Raw genomic sequence first — 18,333 nt, 5'->3', positions numbered from 1 at the left:
TTTATGATAGCAATCATATTCAACGTTTAAAAATCTATTTTCTTGAAGAAAATTTATATAAAATAATATCCTTTCACCCCTTTCCAAAGAAAGGAAAAAACATAAAAACAAAAAATCTCCCCAAATTTACACTCGAAATCAATAATTCTTAACAGTTGACTCTCGAAAAACAGAAATTGATATTGGATATATATATATATATATATATTTACTTAATGAGAGTCCAATTTAATGATTTTTGGTCGAATTATATCCGAGTATACATGCTTTCACTAATAAAGTAATAAAATATAAAGTGCATTACAGAGGATCCTAGCTATTATTTTATTATTTTTAAATGATAAGTAATACAGAATTTTGGTGCCAAAAGTTGCCATGGTTTTTCTTTTTCAAAAAAAATTGATGTCAAAAGAATTAATTATATTGCCAGGAAAAGCCTTGTCCCCCGCGCCGCGCGCCCCTCCCATCCCCCCCAACACCAAAAACCAAAATACATAACACATTATCACAATTCACACACAGCAGTTTGATAAGTCAATTTTTCGGAAAAAAGGGAAGGAAGGGGAAAAAAAAAAAAAAAAAAAAAAGTCTGAGAACTGATCTTATTCAACTAAGGTCTTTTTTAGGTTTCTTCAAATGAGCTTATATCATTCACTAACGTTAATCTATCATAAAAACATAAACAAAACTATATCATAATAATATAGCAATTGTACCTCATAAATTAACATGAGGAAATCCTAGCACAAATGCCTTATTAGCCTCTTCAAGGAACATATTAGCCTCTTCAAGGAACATTTCAATAACAGATTTGCCCATTGCACCTCCAAATGTTGAAGATCAGGATTAAAATTAAAATTCTTACATTTCAGGAACCCACCCTAGACAGAGCTAGATGGGTTAAATGCCATTTTAAACAGAGATTTTGACAAGTTTAAGTTTCCCTAGTGAAACTGACACAAATTAAAAACTAAACATTATGGTGATCTAGCCTTGTAGAGATCAAACAGCAAAATGTAACAAGAAGAAATCTAAGTTAAAATTTGCTGAGCTTTATAACACCATAACTGACGCTAATACGCTGTTTGAAATAGGCAATTAAAAGTCAGTTTTAGCTTTGAGCTTACAAACTATTACATTGAATGATTCTGACTTTTATAAAAAAATTTGTGCCACAGCTGGTTAGGTCGAGATTTTCTACAAAGAGCTTCAAAGGGGAAAAACATACATAACTATTTTGAACCTTAAGACAATCTTACGTGATTCCTAACCTTAAGACATTCTTACATGATTCCTACTTTACCATTCTATTTCTCAACAGCAAAAAGAATTGACAACATGGTAGTTACATTAAAGTTCCTTTCACATATAATTTCTAAATGCTAACGAAAAGTTATGACTTTTGATTTTTTCATTCTATGGCTTAAATGTAGAAGCAAAAACTATCTTATATGGAGCCTGAAATCCAAATTGTAAAAAAGGATCAAGCATGCTAAATGCTCTTGAAAAATTGTTTGATGGATGTGGAATTCCTCTAAACTATACGATCCTAGGAACAATAAATCTCACACATCTTCCTTTGACTTTGAGCACTGTTCATAACATAATAATGACATGGAAAATGAGAAAATAGAAGAATTGCCAAACGAGCACAAATCAGACATTTCAAGGACCAAACAAGTCAAAATTAAATTTCTCAGACCAATATTTATTTAGAAATAGTTACAATAGACAATGATACAACTTCCTCAAACCAGTATACCAACAGCAAGACAGCAGGACACCAACATTGGCAAAATGACCATTAAAGTTTATTAAGCTCATTATGACTATTTCTTTTGATAAGAAACGTATTATAAACTTTAATAAGTCTATTCAAACCATGAGCCAGTTCCTGAATATTAAAATCCAAATTACTACATTAAATGTCCCTCAATGCCTTCTTTTTAGCTTAGTGTAAGTTCATGCACCTTCAAACAAGATGCATGTTTACTAACCCATAAGCTTGTTTTTCTAAGGTCTATATGTAGAAAGATCACAAAATGACAACATTGAAATGCCAACTTAGAAATATGTAAACATGGGAGTTAGGTGAAATTAATTCAACTACACGCTACCAAAAAAATAAAATAAATAATGATAATAAAAAAATAAATAAAAATTAAAAGAAATTAAAAAAATCTTTAGGGAAACTCCAATCTTTTGAGAGAAACTTGATTTCCTATGTCGTATGAATAAAAAAGTTTACTGTTCAGAGACTATCATGATAATAAAATATGCAGACAGGTTATCATCTCTCAAAGTGGAGCCTTCCTGTGAATGGTGTATCCTATCTTTTTCTTAATCACTTTGACTTAAAAACTTTGACAGACATCCTCCCATACGCAAACGTGATTTCCATCATATTTCATCACTTTCTAATAAGGAAATCTCTTGTTCAATAGTATAAATTTGCTCTAATCCAGTTATGATACTGTATAACCAAACTCATAGAAAGACAACTCCAATCTATTATTTTTCGTAGGCAGGAAAATGCCCAATTAGGAAATTCCTATGCAGATTTCTTCAGTACACATATATATTTTAATGATGTACAAAAGTTTGCACGCATTCAAGCAATAACAGTAAGTGATTGGAGGTTTGATCCAAAGTCGAAGCTCTATATCAACTCTAAACAACAATTACCAGTAAATGATGGGAGGTTTGATCCAAAGGTGAAGCTCTAAATCAACTCTAAATAAAAATTAACACTTACCTCAAGTTACTTCCATTAGAGAAAAATTCTCAAAAACTTAAGCTAGAAGATCATACGTGTCAACAGAACACCCAAAAAATTCCTACATTGCACTGACCAAACTATTCAACTCACCAGAAAATGCACCTCAATTTTCTCCCAATAATCAGTGTATCAAGTTTTCAGTTTAACAATTAACACTAATACCAAGCTAAAGTAGATTTTAGTAAAGTTCAATTCAGGTCCCATGATGTTGCCATCCCTTTGCAACAAATTCCAATTATTATTGTTATTATTATTTTTCATACAAGCAAATTCCAAATTCTCATTCTTTTCTACTATTTTTTGTGGCAATCCCATAAAATGCCACCACTGCTACAAATTATTAATTGAATCAACCACTAGAGAAAAATGTGGGAACTTGATTCTAGGTAACAACAAAATGAAATTCCGATATAGTCAAAATCATCAAATTAAAGGGCAATCTTATACAGAACCCATCCAAATTATGCCAAAACGTAAAGCTTTTTTTTTTTTTTTTTTTCCCCAAATGTATATCGGAATAAGCAACAACATTATTAATATCCAATCCAAACCAGAGGGTAAAAAAAACCAAGTACAGAAAACAAAAATAACATTCATTTTTTTTAACCCTAGTCCCTTCTTTTGCATTTGCAAGAAATGGAGCTCAAACCAATAAATTTACGGAATATCCCAAGGCTTAGGCTCGGGGACAGCCACGACCATACCTTGAAGTTCAGGTGTGAGAACGACTTGGCAACCGAGCCTTGAGTGCTTGTTGAGAACCCTAGCCCTAGAATTCCTCTTGAGGACGTACTCTTCATCGTAAGACCTAGGCGGAAGCCTCTCGAGCCATTCCTGAGCAATGTTGACCTCGCACTCGGCGGAGCAAGCGTCGATCTCCTCCAGCCGGTGGGAAGCCGGGTCGATCAGGCCGTTGTTGGCCAAGGCTTTGAGGAGGGTGTGACCGGAAAGGCCGACGATTTCCCTCTTCTTGCCGTCGAGATCGATTGCGAAAAGCTTGACGATGCGGTCAGAGACTTTCTTGGAGGAAGAAGATGGAGATGGGGATGGCGTTGGGGTTGAGCTTGAGGCGGAACATCTTGAAATTAGGGATTTGGAGTAGAAGGAGAGAGATGGAAGACGGTGGATTTGGGCGCTCAGTCTCTGTAGGTTCGCGACGGCCATTGTCGCTTCTTTTTTTTTTTTTTTTTTTCTTTTTTTTTTGTTTTTTGTTTTTTTTGGGTAAAGGAGATGACAGTAGGAGGGGTATCAAAATAGACACGCTTCAGTGATTGCATTAAAAAATTGAAAAAAAAATTGAAAAATAAAATAAAATCTTACGGTTAAAATAAATAAATAAAATTGTGGAAAGGGCAGAGTCCATTTATGTTGTTTTTTTATCTTATTTATTTGAAATTAATTGTTCTTTGAAAAAAAAGAAAAAAAAGAAAAAAAAAGGCAGTGTGTTACACTTTGAAGTATTGATGGACCATACTTTGACAAATAGTCTCATGGGCAAAATTACTACTTTAATATAAAAAATAAAAAAAATGATAGATGCATGGTGATAGTTTGTCATTGACTTATAAATTAATATAAGCTAATACTTTTACACTTGATCTTAGCCAATAGGCCAAGAAAGGTATAGCTAATATTATTCAATAAACAACACAATTATTTTATTTTTTCCATACTAATATTCAAATTGAGCAATGATAAAGTAAAATATTTAAAAAAATGTTTTTTCCAAACAAAAGTGAATCGTGTGGAATTCCTCTCTTAACAAGGCAGTGTAAAAAGCTTGCTTCACTTGAAATGCTAGTAGTAGACATTTGGAAGTAAAAGAACTTATCATTCTGGAGACTTAACGAAGTAAAGAGTGATCAGTAATGTTCTCCATTGGCTATTGATTGTTATGCTCTAGATAGTAAATGTGAAGCAACCCCTTTTGGTTAACAAAAAAAATCTTCAAACAGAAACAAGAAGAGAAAGATTGTGTACAAGTTTTGAAGTAGATAGGGAAAAAAAAATTGTGTTTTGGAAGTTTCAGACTGTGATTCTGAAAGAGAGTACTAAACAAGAGAAACCTTTGGGCGAGTAATGCATCAGATACCTAGCTTAAGATCTAAAGCCAAGTACAAAATCTTTCTCTTTTTATACACATTATATCACACACTGAATTCAATGTCATCTTCTTCCTATGTACATTTTCCATTCCTGGTTACCAGCCAAATCCACCTGCTTTTTGTTATGAGAAAATATGCAATCCCATCGCAACCCATTTTCTTGCATGCGTAGATTGTTTTGCTGTGTCATTGGCAAATTTACCAATCTCATATTTCCTCATGTTAGCCCTTATGGAAGAAGATCAGGTATCAGAGGAGAAATTGTCATTGTCCAGAGTTCTGGACAACCTGCAGATCCTGTAAAATCAGCTTTCATTCAGATATGCAGTGCCACTACAGTTGACCCAAGTAAGCTTTCAAATTTTGAGTCATGGATTTCATGTCTTTTATGAATGTTATAAATGAAAGAAACTTGAATATTTTTAATTTGCACAAATGCAATGTCAACTTTGAAGTGATTTTCATGTGTTTGATTTTCTGTATAACAGCAACTGGCAAAGGAAAATTAAGTGAGAAGGCATATCTTAGATACGGAAAGAGCAATGTAAGCAATGGTGAGAAAACCACCACATATAAAATCATGTTCCGAGTGGAACCAGGATTTGGAACTCCAGGAGCTCTTATCATAACAAACCAACATGAGCATGAATTCTTCCTCAAATCAGCTTCTCTTCGAACTCCTAACAATCAGACTATTGAATTCGACTGTGGTTCTTGGATATACCCATTTGTGAAAACCGGAACTGGTCGAGTTTTCTTCTCGAATACAGTAAGATGCATTACATATATTATGGTTTTATTTGAGTTTTCTTGTGTATATTTCCAAATGTAAGTGAATAACTCAGCTTGATGTTGTGGTAGAAATATCTTCCTAATCAAACACCTCATGCTCTACTGAAATTGAGGAAGGAAGAACTTATTAGCATGAGAGGAGATGGAGAAGGCGAAAGGAAGGAATGGGATAGAATCTATGACTATGACTACTACAATGATCTGGGAAATCCTGACAAAGGTAAAGAACATGCTAGACCTGTTTTGGGTGGTTCAGATTTGCATCCGTTTCCTCGCAGATTAAGAACAGGTCGTCCACCTAGCATTGCAGGTATATATATTTGTACAAAAAGAACAAGTTCTATCATTTCAAATAACTCAGTATACTTTATTGGTGTTAAATTGATCTGATTGTTTCCAACTTGATGACTAATTTTCAGACCCTTCAACGGAAAGCCAGCCAAATATGGTTAACATAGACAACATATATGTTCCTCCAGACGAATGTATGAGCTCCAAGAAAATGTCTGAGGTTATATCCAGCTCAATCCAAGCTGCTGTACCTTTCCTTATCCATGGGGCAAAATCATTCTTCGAACAAGAGTCGAGCAGTTTTGAATCGTTTGATGAAGTGCATTACATTTTTTCTGGAAATAGAAGCCTAATAGTGGAGGAGTGGATCACAGAAAATCTGATAAATGTACTTCCTCCTAAGGTCTTCAAAGAAATTACTTATGAGAGCATAGGGGCCCCCTTCAAATCTCCATTGCCTCAAATTATAGCAGGTGATCTTGCAATTTACTCTTACATATTTTTATACACCCTGCATAATAATAGACATTTTCATTTCTCTTTACAAACTCTGGTGTTTCAATATCTCAGAGAATGAATTGGCTTGGAAGAGTGATGAAGAGTTTGGCCGCCAAATGCTCGCTGGAACTAATCCAGCACGAATACAGCGCTTGGAGGTATTTTTACCTTCTTCATAAATACTTCTTAGAAGGTGAAAAAAAGTAGTAGATTTATTATTCAGACTATGCTCAAGAATGGCGCTTCGTGAATCAGTACAATTAACAAGGAAGATATCTAATTTGGTTACTTCTTCATTTTATTATTCATCTTTACTTAAACATGGACATCGTTGGTTCAAAAGGCAAGATTTTAATCTCCATTATATCTATGTATCATATAAGTGAACTACCAGACTCTATTTCATATCTTTAACTTGCAGAAATTTCCACCTACCAACAAAAAAGGAAAGATCGGTGCAATGATAGAATCACATATACAGGACAACCTTGACGGCCTATCGGTTGCCCAGGTAATAAACAAAGTCTCTTACTGCAATTTTGTTTCAAAGAGAGGTAACTTGCTACAAATTTTGTCCTTTTTGTTTAGGCAATAAACCAGTGCAGGCTATTCGTATTGGATCACCATGACTACCTTATGCCCTTTTTAGAAAGAATGAACGCAAAGGATGATTGTGTTTATGCATCCCGTACACTACTGTTCCTAAAGAATGACAAAACACTAAAGCCAATAGCAATAGAACTTAGTTTGCCCTCACCTTATAATGGCGATGAGCTAGGTACAGTGTTTATTCCCGCAAGAAAGGGTGAAGCAGCCGCAATGTGGCAAATTGCTAAAGCTCAGGTTGCAGCTAATGACTCTGTTTACCATCAACTGATCAGCCATTGGTACGTTGATCATAACAGTTCTATGATATTTTTTATTTTTTATTTTTAAATTAGTTCTCTTCATTCTCTAATTACAAGTTAAAGCAAGAATTTTGGATTAGTGATTTCTTGTCCCACAAAAATAATTAAAATGATGCTTTTCATACAATGATGGATTGGCAAGTAACAAGATGAAACATAACCAAGAATATGATCCTAATTCTTTAGTCACATTTCTGTGAACATAAATATTAGAAGTATTTACCAGGTTGATGCATGTTTTAGGTTGCAAACTCATGCAGTGGTCGAACCATTCATCATTGCCACTAGAAGACAATTGAGCATGATGCATCCAATCCATTGGCTACTACATCCTCATTTCAAAGACACCATGCACATAAATGCACTGGCAAGGAATATCCTCATGAGCTCTGGAGGAATCCTCGAGAAGACATTGCATTCTGCAGAAATTTCCATGGAGTTGTCAGCTGAGCTCTACAAAGATTGGAGATTTGATGAGCAAGCACTTCCAGCTGATCTACTCAAAAGGTACTTATTTCCAAGAATTGATATTGTTATCTACTCCTTCCTTCTTCCAGTAGGGCTATTAGTTCGAGTATAATTACCACAATTCCATTTCGTGGAAAATGGAGAGAGATAGATATACAAACTCTTGAGCCATTTTACATAGAAAACAGAATCCGGGCTGGAAATACAAGTTATTTTCATGGCTAATTACTGCTTTCATGATAAGCGAATTTAAACATAACTGCATTTTATTTTTTTACTATAAATGTAGAAATAGAGGAGTGGTGAACATACAAGGAGAGAGAGAAAGTCGGAAGATCTCAGTTCACATTATTCACTAAACAGAGCTTTATTTCTATATTCTAACAGAGTTCTTTCATGGGAAAAATATTCTCAGGGGTATGGCTATAAAAGACCCAAATCCATATAACCCAACTGGGGTTCAGCTCCTATTCGAGGACTATCCTTACGGTGCAGATGGACTTGAGATATGGGTTGCCATCAAGACTTGGGTTACAGATTTCTGCTCTATCTTCTACACAGATGATGATTCTGTCTCATCTGACCAAGAAATCCAATCATGGTGGTTGGAAATCCGAAATGTGGGTCATGGTGATAAGTGCAGCGAGACATGGTGGTACAGAATGACAACTCTCTCAGACCTAATTCAAGCTTTGACAACCCTCATATGGACTGCATCAGCCATCCATGCTTCTGTCAACTTTGGGCAATATGCATATTATGGATACCCTCCAAATCGTCCCACATTATTCAAAAAGGACATTCCCTGGGAAGGAAGAGTTGAATATGGTGAATTCCTCAAGGACCCAGATAAATATTATCTAAAGATGTTGCCTGGAAAACTTCAAATGAGTCTCAGCGTAGCACTACTGGAGGTACTTTCAAGGCACGCATCAGATGAAGTGTACTTAGGTCAAAGATCATCATCAATGGTGTGGATAAACAATGAAGAGGTTGGGAAACGATTTGACAAGTTTAGCAAAGAGCTAAAACAGATAGAGAAAAGAATCACGGAGAGGAACAGAAATCCTAATCTTAAGAACAGAAGGGGCCCTTCTGGTATACCTTACACACTTTTGTACCCGGATACCTCCAATGTTGAACTCAAAGGGGGTATCACAGGAAAAGGAATTCCTAATAGTATTTCCATTTAACATCTTTTCATACTCGTTTTGTTTGCATGTTCAACACAATTCTGTAAAAAAAAGGGATTGGTTCAAATAAATTTTCTAAATTGTGAACCTATGGTTATGAGACAAGTTAGCCATTCTAGTTTACTTAAATAATTATTTAATTTCGTCACTTAATTGCATGGTTGTTCTTGCTTGTTAATTTACAGAGAAACTATTTGAAAATGACTACACAATACAACAATTATATGTGTGGTTACATACTCATGTGCAGACTCGAATGTGTCTTATTAACAACATCGGCCTTGAACAGCAAAAGATGCAGAATCAACATTTTCTGAATTGCCCAGCACCATATGAGCAACCATTTCAGCAGTCCCCAGAGCCTACAAATTTGGACCAAAATAACCAGCAACAGTTATGACATTTATTGAATTCATATAAACTCCAGAGAAGTGACTGTCTGCTCTACCTTAGCCAGTAAACAATATGGACAGAATCATAACTTAACAGTGAAACTGGCTAATATTAGACAAATTGTGATTCTAGAAACTTTAGATTGCTTTACATCTTATGAGAAATAACAAATAATATTACCATGGCAAGTCCAAATCCTTCATGACCAGTTGCAAGAAAAACATTTGGCAAGCCTGGCACGGGCCCAATCACTGGCTTCCCATCAGGCACTGAGATAGCAAAGATTATAGACATTCCTTAATTTCACACTAAAAGACACAATTCCAAAATAGGTACAAATAAAATATCTATCCTAGAAATCCAATAATCTGATGTGCCTCTTTCTTAGTCGTTTGTAGAGAATAATAGGATTTAAAACTCACTGTAAGGTCGTAATCCTGTTCTCACTCTTCTGCTCTTAATAAAATCTGACAAGGGTCTTTCTCTTAGTTTGGGAAAGAAATCCATGGCCCTATTCCATATACCGTTAACAATGGATTCTTCCACTTCAGTGCTGAATCCAGCAAACTGGCGGCTGCTCCCTGCAAAGAAAAATTATCATTCTGAAAGTGAAATATACTTGGTTCTATATACTGTGAGAAACAGACACAGTAATTAAGGATTGCAGTTGAAACAAGTACGCAGGCAACCATAAAGTTTGAAAGAGACAGATATGAAGAAACTATAGCAGAAACTTGGGCTGAAAAACACTTCAAGGCTAATGGTTAGTTCCAGTGAAAGCATGTATTAGGTACTTACTGCCAAATTACCTTATATAAGAAGCAAGCATGTCGTATAAACCAAACAATTGGGGGGAGAGAGAGAGAGAGAGAGAGAGAGAGAGAGAGAGAGAGAGAGAAGCCAGGAAATAATTCCACGCTACCAGAAAGTTTCTTAATAACAAAAGAGAACAAAGAAATGAAGATAGTATATTATTTAAAGGAATAAGTTAAGTATATTTCATAATTTATAGACATAAAATCATGCATCTCTGAGCAAACAGTAGGAGTCACTAGCATAGACAAGAAAAGGTCTCTATGTCATTAATATTGTCCAGAAGATAACTGTTAAATTTATACCAAGAACAAAGTTCCCCATTGAATCCATAGTGGCCGTCATTGAAATAGACAAGGTTTGCCCATGATCATATGCTTCCGAAGCCGAGATTCCAGGAAGTGGAGTTGCAATTTGATGGTTAACATATCCAGCCTCCATCAGACCATGATTAACTTTAAGGGAATCGAAATTCTCAAGCACTAACAGATGACCCTGTTATGCAGAGTGAATATCATATTAACTATGGCTCTTGCTTTCTGAACAATACTATAAGTATAAGAAACACAAAGAACACCACATGATTTGCCTGCATATTTTCACGTCAACTGATGACTCGTTCCTATGCAAGGATCATGTTCAAAAAGATATATATCTCAACCTTTTGATACCAATGAGTCTCAAAATAAGCACTATGCGTAAGAGAAAGATGGTAACGAAAGGGAAGATAAATGGAAAGTGGAAGAAAATATGAAAAAGGATTCAATATTCATGCAAGGCAACAAAAAAAAATTTTTTAAGTTTACATAGTTTTTTGAAAAAACTCTAGTAAAGTGTATAATCTTGCATTACAGCATTGTACAACTTTACCTAACATGTAAAAAAAGACTTTCATATTAAGTTAACCCTAAGTTCAGAAAAAAGTTAGGTGGACTTTGGACAAAAGTTTCCAGTGCTTGGTACTTTTATCTCTACTCATCCACAGATACTCCTTATTTCCCTTAACCAAAGCAGTGTAAAATATTATGTGTTTGGAAAAAGAAAATCAAGCAATATCAATAAATGTAAGAATAAATCATTACACATTGCAGATTCAGACCTTTCTAGGTTTTACAGGGACATCCAGCACAATTTCTGACTCTCTAAACAGGTCATGCATCAGTGACCCACTCCAACAACCAGCTGCCACAACAATGGCTTTCCTACTATACAAGGTGTTATTAGAAGTTTTAACAGCTATGACATCCCCACTGCTGTCAGACCTGGCAATACAGATCTATAACAGTCACTCGAACAGTGTATATCACATCCTTAATCAATTTCCATGTAATATCTGTTGTCCTACCATTGCAAGTTCCGGTACAACCAAAAAGGGTGACAACAAACCTTAATAAACTTGTCACTGGATCATAAAAGAACTCAGCATATCTGCCCTCAGATGAAAAATGTCTGTTGACCTACAAAATGAATCATAACTATATTAACAATTACACACAAAAACCATATAATTCAAATGCAGAGAAGGAATAGGAGAATGCCTAATTCAATTATGCAAAAAGTGTGTACATACATATGACAACCTTTTGAAAGAATGCAGAAGCACGTTGAGCATCCAATTGACAGTCACCAGGTACAAACGCAGCCCCACCATCTTTGTCAACCAGGAGATCAGGTTCCTCCAAAAGCAAATCACCACCAGACAGATACTCTGCTCTCAATCCAGCATCCTGTAGCAGCGTCACCCTCCTTTTCAATGAATCCAACTCGTCAGAGCTTGTACCAATTAACAAGCTTCCTGCAGAAGAGAATACCTATTACATCATGGTTTTAACAATTAGCTTATCCTTTAAAGAAAAAGAAACCGCAAAACCGACACAAACACATCACTTTTTTCCCCGCCTTAAGCAAACTTTAGAAGCTCATATGTGCAAAAACTCTATTCTTCACCACTTATTCAACAAGTAGAATCTCAATTAGTTTACTCATCTGAGCACTTCTTCCTCAACCCACCATTATTGTATAATTGCTTGGTGATCGAAATTTTGGTGAACTCTATCATCTAAGTAATGTAATCAATAAGAGAGAAACTAAAGCAAAGAAAAACAACAAGTAACATCCATATCTACATAGGAAAAAAGCACTAATTTCTTCTGGGGATACCTGTATTCTTCCACCCCAAATGCTGAAGAGGATCCAAACCCTGTTCACGCATACTCTCAGCCAACATCACCCAAAGTCTATGACTTCTCATAGCCAAGTCCCATGTATCAGAGCCAGGGGTTTTGTTTACCATCCACAAGTATCCCTGCCCTATAAAGGTTAGGAATTTCCTATAAAAGTATCAGACTTTACCAAATATACACTTCCATTAAACTCAGTTGCTTCACAAATTTTCTCTTTTTTTTTTTTTTTTTTTTAAACTACGTTTTCTCAGAAACCAAACAGATAAAATACAAGTAGGAGAACAACATACCAGCACCAGTGGCACCAGAACAAGGCACATCTTTGTCTACCACAGCCACGGATAGGTCCGACCCGATCAGGAGCTGCCGGGCAACGGTCAACCCGATGATTCCAGCTCCGATGATGACGACGTCGAAAGTGTGATGCGATGCGGAGATAGGATTCGAACCGGGTCGTGCGAATGGACCTGTTCGATTCCGTGGATATTTTTGGATTGACAACAGAGACAGTTTCCCGGGTAGCTTCGAACCGAGGAAGCCCGACTGGTAGGCCGAGGTAGAGGATCGAGTTTTGGGCAAAAAAACTACGTTGTCTCTATGAACGTTAAGCTTCGAAATCGAGCATAACGTTGAAGCCGAACCCATTGCTTTCGGTTTCAATTTTCCAAAGCCTTTTTTTTTTTTTTTGGGTTCTTGTGTGAGTGAGGAAGTGTGAGAAGCTTCTGAATTAGCAGTCCAGTAGACTTGAAGTCGATTTCCTGCACACTGCTCAATTAAAAACACGTCGTCGTTCTTAACTACAAAAATGTTCAATCTAATACTTATTTATATATATTTTGTCCATATTCTATATCTTCTACTTAATTATTTATTTTTTTATTTTTTTAAATACATAAATTCAATCACATTTTTGTTTTGTTTTTAATTTATATATTCAGAGTTTTTTTTTTTTTTTTTTGGCCCTTTTTTTTGGATAAGTCAGATTTATTATAACTTATGGTTTCAATGTTCATCCATCCTTCCTACACGGCCATAAGCAGCCTTTATATATAAATAGCAAAAACTTGAGCCACTTTAGAATACATTAATATCTTCTTTGCAACACAATTTGTTAAGACTTTTGCTAAAACATTCTTCTATATTATGATTAGAAAAGCCTCTTGAATTACTAACATGCAACTTTTCCAGCCAAAAAAAAAAAAAAAAAAAACAATTTAAAACTTTAAAAAAATTAATTTTTATTAGCAGACAAATTAGATTTATTTATTTATAAACAATGCTATGACAAAAGCAATTTAAATCTTCAGATAATATAATGTCCGCACCATATACTTGTTATAAATGAGCAGGGATAATTGTCCAAAATATTATTTAAGGAATGATAAAAGGGTGTTTAAATATGAATATAAGAAATTGAAAAGTTTTCAAAAACTAAATATATACCTTTAGATTATATTAAAAAAGGGTACAAATTATTTATCGAGATAATTTGTATGGGGAATCCCCATGTATATATATATATATGATTAAATTTATATATTGTAATTTCATTTTAATTGCTTTTTGAAATTTACAATTGTAACACAAAACATTAAAGAAAAACGTTATATCCCTTTGGACAGCTCATCTGATAATATATTTATATATGATAACTCGCCGTCTAATATTTAAAATCCGGTACAAAAATTTACCCAAAAAAAAAAATCAGGTAAAAAATCACATTTTCAATTTATTAAAGATAGAAAACATTATAAATAACCAAGGAACAAAATTCAGTGAACATAGATAGGAAACCAAAATGTCGGTAGATACCGTTTCATAAAGTATATGGAAAATGTTTTCATCTGTAACTATTTTCTTTTGTTTTTGTTTTTTTTGGGTGAAATATTAATATATATAGAAAGAGGGCACGTATTACGTATAGTTTTGGGAATTTTAAAATTTCTTTCCATGCCTTATTAAAATGACAATCTTCCACATTTCACATTTTTATTGTTGTTTATACTTATGGTATATTATAAGAAAAATAATATTTGTTATTAGTAGTGATTGTCACCGTTCTATGTAGCAGTACATTCTATATATATATATATATAAAAGTAAAAACAATTTACACAGCAGTGAGTTCATATATATATATATATATAAAATCCACATAAATATTGAATCAAATTCTATGTAAAATAATAATTCTTACCAGTGACATATAGTAGTACTCATATTACAAAGATGAATCCAATCAGAAATTGGTATCTTGGAAAAGCCCAAAAAAAAAAAAAAAGCATCAAAACCTATGTAAGTATAAATTATCAGTTACCAGTACATAAAGCTAATAACATTAATAGAAGAGGAAAAAAAATAAAATAAAATAAAATAAAAAATGTGACATTGGAAAGGTTCATACGTGAAATTAAGAGAACCTTTGGCTGAAGTATACCTGGCAATTCGGGTTGGTGGGTTGTGTTCGTGTCAACCCTTTTAATAATCGTGTCAAAAATACCTAACCTGAACACGACCCATTTATTAATCGTGTCAGGTATCTAAAACACTAACCCGACCTGTTTATAAACAGGTCAACACGACACGACCCGTTTAACACGATTATTTTAACGGGTCGTGTTGACCTATTAACCCGTTAACCTGAAATTGACCTATTAACCCGAAAACTAACCTATTAACCCGTTAACCCGAAAATTAACCTATTAACCCGAATTTTTTTTTAATTTTTATGTTTTTGTTTTATTAAAGATGTATTTTTTGTTTTTAAAAAATTAGTAATAGAAAACTATTTTTATAAAATTTTTAATTTATAATTTTTTTTAGTTATTAAATATTATATTAGTGATAAAATATTAATTTAAAATTAAATTTAAATGGGTTGTAATAGGTATATAATTGTGTCGGGTTGAAACTGACACGTTTAATAAATGGGTTGTAACGGGTCAATTTCGAGTTAAGCAGGTCAACCCGAAAATGACACGATTAATAATCGTGTTAAACGGGTTAACCTGATTATGACCCAAACCATTTATAATAAACCCAAATCCATTTATTCCGTGTCATTTTTGAGTCGTGTCGCCGTGTCATGATCCAAATTGCCGTGCATTCCATCGATCACCTCCAAGCCTATTCATAAAGTTGACAATTCTTTGAAAGCACTATATAACCCAATGATATTCCAAGTACAATTCCACACCTGTACCCCATCATTATTATCTTGCAGAGGTCAAACCTATTTGTTTGCTCATAGTGATCACCTTGTTGTCGTGCCTCATGATCAATATTGCTGCTGCATATTTTGGATAATGGAAATCCATGTAACCCAAAGTTTTCACTGTATGAATTATTTTCAAATGTGTCAGATTGTTTGCCACAAGGGATGGAACCGATCAATCTACTGTTAGAAAGGTTTAACACAGCAAGAGATGTTATATCTTTCAATTGCTGAGGAATACCACCAACAATTAGATCTGAGGAGAGGACTAACCATTTAAGAACAATTAAATTCTCCAATGATGGAAGAAGAAGATCCATTAATTTATTATGAGAAAAGTTCAGAACTTTCAGTGATTTCAGATTCCCAGGCATTTTTGGAGCCTCTCCATCAAAATTATTTTTGGAAAAATCAACTGTAGTGATTTATTTATTTAGTTATTTTGGATTTTTTGTAGTTGAATGAAATGGCCTTTCGTTATTACGTACACATCAGTTTCGAAAGTGTAGCGTTATATTCCAATTTGCTGGTATTTGCTGTTCCCCACATTGCCATCAAACTTTGGAAATATTCTGCAGGCAACATTCTAAAAGGAAGTCTAACCAATGGATCATGATGAGCAATGAGACCATAAAATTTGTTAGATCCCAAAATGAGAACCTGCGGCAATGGAAGAGACTCCAACCAATAGGGGAAAGTACCATTTATCCTATTATTGTTTCCAATATCTAAAATTTCCAACTTGTTACAATTGAGCAAAGAAAGTGGCAACAAGCCTTCCAATTAATTTCCATTCAAGTTTAGATTGTTTAATGAGCATTGCTTTGCAAACAATGTTGTAGGAATCGTTCCATCAAACTTATTCATCTGCAAATCCAAAACCAAAAGATTGCCACTAAGATTTCCAATGCATGGAGGAAGATTCTCATTCATGCTGTTGTTAGCCAAAGCAAGAACTTGAAGAGATTTAAGGTTGCAAATGGATAAAGGTACCTCTGCACTCAATTGATTGTGTGATAACAAAAAGATTTCAATGGAAGGTGGTGGAATTGGAACATCTCCACCAAGGGTGTTGCGGTGAAGATCAAGAATTTGCAGGTTTTTCCAGGGAATAATTTAGAAAGACGAATATAATGCATAGATTCACTACCCACATTCCAAAGCCATTATGGAACATTGACTCTGATTTGGTTTTGTGAGAGGTTTAGATGTTTTAAACTAGGCAAAATCCTAAAGATTGGCCAAGGAGTGGTTGGAGTAGATAAAACTCCATGAAAGTAGTCTTGCTAATGAACACTAGCTCTCTGCCATTTGAAATATACATATATGTGGGCATTTATAGGAATGTCATGCAAGTTTGTGTAATCTTTGTGAGATCTCCATCAATTGAATTGAATGTTAACAAGAAATCTGCCGTCTTTTCCGTACCCAACCCTGTTTCTATATATGGGCAATCTATTTTCATGAGACTGTAAACTTTTCATTTTGTCTTCATACAATTTCAAATATCATAGATTGAAAACCCTTTTTTTTTTCTTTCTTTTTTTTTTTTTTTGTGTCCTTCCTTTTAGAACTCAAATTCGAATCTAACTGTGTCACTTTGGCTATTGCATGGTTCATGGTTGTACTACATGTCGTGGTCTGAACTCTTATGGCAGTAAGACTTTCAAAATTTGGATAGCTGTGGAAGAGCAAATTTGTATCATGAATAGGTAGAAGTTAGCTACATATATCGAATAATTTTCACCGAGTTCTATACAAGGCTATGGTCTCTGCAAAGTTGACTTCCTCGTGTCCTTATTGATAAGTACGGAAAAGTCTCCAATTACCCGTTATAGAATATAGCCCAGCCACTGTCACTTCCCTTCCTTTCCTAAAATGGAGGCAGCAATTTGAGGGATATTAATCACGCTTGCATTGGCACTACTTGGTACAGAAAAGTTAGGCTTATAATCTTTAACACCTTGCTTTCATAATTAATGAAACATTGGTCAATTAAATTTGATCCTCCTATGCATTATTATTACATCACTAAAATCTAAAAGGTTTAAATTTTGTTTGTTCTTTCTAAATGTGGAGTGATAGCTATTTTAACCAACAAACAATTTGATTTCACAAGCTGAGAAATTATTTCAGCAGTAGGCTCACATGCAAAACACAAGCTGAAAAACCTTACCATAAACACATTTATAATTACCCATAATGTTCTAATATCCAATAGTACTACTGAAATGCAATTTGGGAGTTTCAAAAGTTAATTTTACTATAAAACCAAATAGATTATTTACTCGGTACAATGTGGATCGTGATCTATGCTTGTTCTACATTAATAGGAAAAATGTGAAAAAAAAAAAAAAAAAGAATCTAAGAGAAAACCAAAAATCAAAGTTCAATGAGCATCCGTGTATAGGGTAAAATATACACCTTAAGGCCCCGTTTAAGATTAGGAATAGAAATCCTAATTTAAGAACAGAAGGGGCCCTTCTGGTATTCTTACACACTTTTGTACCCGGATACATCCGATGTCGAACTCGGAGGAGGAATCACAGGAAAAGGAATTCCTATTTGTATTTCCATTTAACACGTTTTCATACCTGTTTTGTTTGTATGTTCAACACAATTCTGTCGAAAAAAGGATAGGATTCAAATGAATTTTCTAAATTTCGTGTATCTACATTAATGAGACAAGCTAGCCA

At 34.3% G+C, this 18,333-nt stretch overlaps 3 protein-coding genes across 3 annotated transcripts; 1 reads left to right on the top strand and 2 right to left on the bottom strand.

Annotated features, from left to right (window-relative positions):
* Positions 1-3,159: 3,159 nt before the first annotated feature.
* On the bottom strand, positions 3,160-4,012 carry LOC107427810 (uncharacterized). Its single transcript, XM_016038203.4, has one exon. The coding sequence runs from the start codon at positions 3,941-3,943 to the stop codon at positions 3,437-3,439; it is 507 nt and encodes a 168-aa protein (XP_015893689.2). The 5' UTR covers positions 3,944-4,012; the 3' UTR covers positions 3,160-3,436.
* Positions 4,013-4,803: 791 nt separating this feature from the next.
* On the top strand, positions 4,804-9,053 carry LOC107427730 (linoleate 9S-lipoxygenase). Its single transcript, XM_016038109.4, has 9 exons — positions 4,804-5,232; positions 5,373-5,653; positions 5,746-5,986; positions 6,096-6,440; positions 6,538-6,623; positions 6,887-6,976; positions 7,054-7,352; positions 7,617-7,880; positions 8,257-9,053. Exons 1-9 carry the CDS (start codon positions 5,019-5,021, stop codon positions 9,032-9,034), a joined length of 2,598 nt encoding a protein of 865 aa, XP_015893595.3. The 5' UTR covers positions 4,804-5,018; the 3' UTR covers positions 9,035-9,053.
* Positions 9,054-9,153: 100 nt separating this feature from the next.
* LOC107427731 (uncharacterized) lies at positions 9,154-13,213 on the bottom strand. The gene is made up of 9 exons (XM_016038110.4): positions 12,714-13,213; positions 12,401-12,550; positions 11,821-12,035; positions 11,627-11,697; positions 11,340-11,502; positions 10,546-10,735; positions 9,850-10,008; positions 9,608-9,696; positions 9,154-9,396 (listed from the first exon to the last, which is right to left on the bottom strand). Exons 1-9 carry the CDS (start codon positions 13,066-13,068, stop codon positions 9,301-9,303), a joined length of 1,488 nt encoding a protein of 495 aa, XP_015893596.3. The 5' UTR covers positions 13,069-13,213; the 3' UTR covers positions 9,154-9,300.
* Positions 13,214-18,333: the final 5,120 nt, after the last annotated feature.

The sequence above is a fragment of the Ziziphus jujuba genome, chromosome 9 (genome assembly GCF_031755915.1).
Source record: "Ziziphus jujuba cultivar Dongzao chromosome 9, ASM3175591v1".
Lineage (NCBI taxonomy): Eukaryota > Viridiplantae > Streptophyta > Magnoliopsida > Rosales > Rhamnaceae > Ziziphus > Ziziphus jujuba.
This window is presented reverse-complemented; position numbering and strand designations above follow the sequence as displayed.

Bases quoted from the DNA above. Each gene is read 5' to 3' on its own strand.
- LOC107427810 (XM_016038203.4), bottom strand. From the start codon at position 3,943: ATGGCCGTCGCGAACCTACAGAGACTGAGCGCCCAAATCCACCGTCTT.
- LOC107427730 (XM_016038109.4), top strand. From the start codon at position 5,019: ATGCAATCCCATCGCAACCCATTTTCTTGCATGCGTAGATTGTTTTGC. The intron at 6,624-6,886 runs GTATTTTTACCT...TTTAACTTGCAG, and splicing joins CACGAATACAGCGCTTGGAG to AAATTTCCACCTACCAACAA. The intron at 6,977-7,053 runs GTAATAAACAAA...CTTTTTGTTTAG, and splicing joins ACGGCCTATCGGTTGCCCAG to GCAATAAACCAGTGCAGGCT.
- LOC107427731 (XM_016038110.4), bottom strand. From the start codon at position 13,068: ATGGGTTCGGCTTCAACGTTATGCTCGATTTCGAAGCTTAACGTTCAT. The intron at 12,551-12,713 runs GTATGTTGTTCT...TAACCTTTATAG, and splicing joins TTCTGGTGCCACTGGTGCTG to GGCAGGGATACTTGTGGATG. The intron at 12,036-12,400 runs GTATCCCCAGAA...TCTCTTCTGCAG, and splicing joins TTTGGGGTGGAAGAATACAG to GAAGCTTGTTAATTGGTACA.